The sequence below is a fragment of the Melanerpes formicivorus genome, unplaced genomic scaffold (genome assembly GCF_026170545.1).
Source record: "Melanerpes formicivorus ecotype bairdi unplaced genomic scaffold, bMelFor1.0.p_v2 SCAF_1792, whole genome shotgun sequence".
Classification (NCBI taxonomy): Eukaryota; Metazoa; Chordata; class Aves; order Piciformes; family Picidae; genus Melanerpes; species Melanerpes formicivorus.
This window is the reverse complement of record NW_027144144.1, coordinates 14,499-18,726: the sequence shown is the minus strand read 5'-3', so window position 1 is coordinate 18,726 and position 4,228 is coordinate 14,499. Positions and strand designations below refer to the sequence as shown.

Sequence of the window (4,228 nt, the reverse complement as noted above, 5' to 3'; positions counted from 1 at the left end):
TCCTGAGCCCCAAAAGCTGCCCTTGGACCCCCAAATCCTCCTCCTGAGCCCCAAAAAGCCTCCCCCTGGACCCCAAATCCTCCTCCTGAGCCCCAAAAGCTGCCCCTGGACCCCAAAATTCTCTGATTTAACCCCAAAAGCCTCCTCCTGGACCCCAAAATCCTCTGATTGAGACCCAAAAACTGCCCCTGGGAGGGACTGGGAGGAGACTGGGAGGGACTAGGAGGGAGTGGGGGCTACTGGGAGGCACTGGGGGCTACTGGGACTGACTGGGGGCTACTGGGAGGCAGAGGGGGCTCCATGTGCCACAGGTGATTTATTGCCCCTCCCTCCCCCCCTCCCCGCCCCGTGCTCCCCAGCCCCTTCTCGGGGCCTTTTCACCCCAAAACTCAAAGCAGATTCAGCCCATGCGGGGGAGGGGAGCACCCATGGGTGCTGGGGACCATCCTGAGGGACACCCACGGGTGCCAAGATCCATCCTGAGGAGCACCTATGGGTGCTGGAGTCCATCTTGGGGCACCCCTGGGTGCTGAGATCCATCCGGGGGCACCCGTGGGTGCCGGGGTCCATCCTGAGGGGCACCCACGGGTGCTGGAGGCCATCCTGAGGAGCACCTATGGGTGCTGAAAACCATCTTGGGGCACCCAGGGGTGCTGCAGACCTTCCTTAGGGGCACCCAGGGGTGCTGAGATCCATCCTGAGAAGCACCCATGGGTCCTGGGTTCCACCCTGGGGCACCCATGGGTGCTGCAGACCTTCCTTAGGGGCACCCGGGGGTGCTGAGATCCATCCTGAGAAGCACCCATGGGTCCTGGGTTCCATCCTGGGGCACCCATGGGTGCTGCAGACCTTCCTTAGGGGCACCCAGGGGTGCCAGGGTCCATCCTGAGGGGCACCCATGGGTGCTGGCTGGTGCCTGTGCCACAGGTGGGGGGCTGGAGGAGCTGTGCGATGGTGCTGGGTGCTGGCTGGGTTCTGTTGGGTTCCACTGGGTTCCATTGGGCTCCATTGGACTCTACTGGGCTCCATTGCTCTCCATTCAACTCTATTAGGCTCCATTGGGTCCCACTGGGCTCCATTGGGTTCCATTGCTTTCCATTCGACTCTATTAGGCTCCATTGGGTTCCATTGGGCTCCATTGGAGTCCATTGGGTTCCACTGGGTTCCATTGCTCTCCATGTGACTCTATTAAGCTCCATTGGGTCCCATTGGGTTCCACTGGGCTCCATTGGGCTCCACTGGGTTCCACTGGGCTCCATTAGGTTCCATTAGTTTCCATTGGACTCCACTGGGTCCCATTGGGGACCATTGGACTCCACTGGGTTCCATTGGGCTCCATTGGACTCCATTGGGTTCCACTGGGCTCCATTGGGCTCCACTGGGTTGCATTGCGTTCCACTGGGCTCCATTGGGTTCCATTAGCTTCCATTGGACTCCATTGGGTCCCATTGGGCTCCATTGGACTCCATTGGGTCCCATTGGGCTCCATTGGACTCCATTGGGTCCCATTGGGCTCCATTGGGCTCCACTGGGTTGCATTGCTCTCCATTGGGTTCTATTGGGTCCCATTGGGTCCCACTGGGTTCCATTGTGCTCCGTTGGGTGCCGTTGGGTTCCGTTGGGTGCTGTTGGGTGCTGGGTGCAGGGAGGTGTCCACTGCCGCCCCCCCCCGGGGGAGGTTATTGCAGGGGGGGGGCAGCACCCATGGGTGCTACTCGGCCACCTGCACCCCGGCGCAGTTCTCTTTGCTCTCCGAGGTGATGGCCAAGTACTCGGAGCTGGCAGGGGACACACACCACCAGTCACACCGGTGCCCATTGGCACCCACCAGTGCCCAATGGCACCCACCAGTGCCCACCACTACCCTCCAGTGCCCACTACTACCTACTGGCACCCACCAGTGCCATTCCCAACACTGCTGGAACTCCTTCTCCCTGCACCGCCCCCTGCTGGAAGTCCCTCTCCCTGCGCCCCCCCAGCCGGAAGTGTGTGTGTGTGAGTCCCCCCCGGTGCCTTACGCGCTGTCGGGCGGGGGCGCGGCGGCCGCCACCTTGCGGTAGCAGTAGAGCATCTCCGCCGCCAGCCAGAGGGTGAGGACCACGATCAGGACGTACATCAGGATCTCCGACACGATGGACGCCAGGTCCCGACGGGCTGCGGGGCGGGGGGTTGGGGGGCGAGGGGAGAGGGCAGGGAGCTCAGGCGGGACCCCCGCGGAGGGAATCCGCCAGCCCTGGCCGCCGGGGGGAGCCGCGGCTGGATTCGAACCCACGGAGCTTGGAATGGAACACCCACACTCTCCACGCACACACACCGAGTCACTCCTGCCAGTACCCCCCCGCTGCCTGCCAGTACCCCCCCCGGTGCCTCCCAGTCCTTTCCAAGTTCAATTCCCAGTGCCAGGAGTTGCCACTCGCGGCCCCAGGATTCGAACCTGCGGCTCTGGGAACCAAACCGCCCCCCCCCCCCCCCCCCCCCCACCTGCTCCTTGTAGCTCTGCTCCCATTGGGCCTCATCCCCCTTAACACCACCCCTCCCGCCACATTGGCCCAGCCGCCCGTCTCCCCCGCCCACCCCACAGCCAATCGCAGCCTCTCCTTCCGCCACCCGTTTTGCCCTCACTTCCTCTTAGCTTCATTTCCCCTTTCGCCCCAGCGCGCAGCCCCATTGGCCCGGCGGGCTCAGCGCCGCACTCCATTGGCCCAAGCCGCGCTTCTCCCCCGCCCATTCCCGCAGCCAACCGCAGCCTCTCTTCGCCGCCGCCATTTTTGCCCTCACCGCCCTCCCTTTGCCCTCACTTCCTCTCGGGCTTCACTCCCCTCAGCGCGCAGCCCCCGTTGGCCCCGCGGGTTCAGCGGCGCCCCCCCATTGGCCCGGGTCCCCGCTCCGGCCCACCCACCCTTCTCCACCACAGCCAATCGCAGCGTCTTGTTGCGGGCCATGCCGTAGACATAGCCCTCGAAGGTGAGGTTGCGGTGCAGGCTGCAGACGTACTGCCCGGCGTGGTCCCTGCTGACGGCCGAGAGCCACAGGGAGAGGTCCTGCAGGTCGCGGGTCCCGCGGGAGCCGTTCCAGAACAGGACCTTCTCGAAGGGCCCCGGCGCCACCCACGGCTGCCCCTCCTCGGGGTCGTAGTGCAGGATCTGCGGGGGGGGGGGGGGCCGGGGGGGCGAGGCTCAGCCGCCGGCTGCCAGTCCTCGCTCCCAGTGCCTCCCATCCGTTCATTCCCAGTGCCTCCCAGTAACCCTCCCAGTGCCTCCCATCCGTTCATTCCCAGTGCCTCCCAGTAACCCTCCCAGTGTCTCCCATCCATTCATTCCCAGTGCCTCCCAGTCACCCTCCCAGTGCCTCCCATCCGTTCATTCCCAGTGCCTCCCAGTGCCTCCCAGTAACCCTCCCAGTGCCTCCCATTCATTCCCAGTGCCTCCCAGTAACCCTCCCAGTGCCTCCCATTCATTCCCACCCATTCATTCCCAGTGCCTCCCAGTAACCCTTCCAGTGCCTCCCATTCATTCCCAGTGCCTCCCAGTAACCCTTCCAGTGCCTCCCATTCATTCCCAGTGCCTCCCATTGCCTCCTAGTAACTCTCCCAGTGCGTCCCATTCATTCCCAGTGCCTCCCAGTCCCTCCTAGTTCCACTTTAACCTCCCTCTTCGGACCCTTTAATCCCTTCCCAGTGCTTCCCCTTCATTCCCAGTCCCTCCCTGTATCTCCCAGTGCCTCCCAGTCCCCTCCCCTCCCCGTGCCTTGCTGAGGCGGGTCGGCCCCCCTCGGGCCGGAAGAACCACTCCCCCTGGGCCTGGGCGGTGGTCTCGGAGCGGCGCTTGCAGGCGATGCAGAGCAGCCGGAAGGGGGGCGCCCAGCACGGCCTCAGTGCCCGAGGCCACCTCCACGCAGCCCCCCCCGCGCCCCCCGCGCTGCCCGGGAGAGAGCGCAGGGGTCAGCGGGGGGGGGGCGGGGAGGGACAGCCCCCCAGGGAGAGGGACCTCGAAACTGGGGGGGGGAGAGGGAGATGTGGGACAGAGGTAAATTGAGGGGGGGTCACCACTTGGAGCTTGAATTGGGGAGGGGGAGAGGGGGGAGGCTTAAATTGAGGGGGGGTCACCACTTGGAGGCTTGACTTGGGGAGGGGGAGAGAGCTTAAATTGGGGGGGTGGGTCACCACTTGGAGGCTTGAATTGGGGAGGGGGAGAGGGGGGAGGGCTTAAATTGAGGGGGGGTCACCACT

At 64.6% G+C, this 4,228-nt stretch overlaps 1 protein-coding gene across 1 annotated transcript; it reads right to left on the bottom strand.

The window, feature by feature from the left end:
• Nucleotides 1-344: 344 nt before the first annotated feature.
• Nucleotides 345-3,767, bottom strand: SCN1B (sodium voltage-gated channel beta subunit 1; the record flags this gene model as incomplete). The annotated part of the gene is made up of 4 exons (XM_068171101.1): nt 345-1,778; nt 2,019-2,154; nt 2,900-3,143; nt 3,747-3,767. Coding segments are annotated over 4 exons (468 nt in total), but the record flags the coding sequence as incomplete, so codon positions are not given.
• Nucleotides 3,768-4,228: the final 461 nt, after the last annotated feature.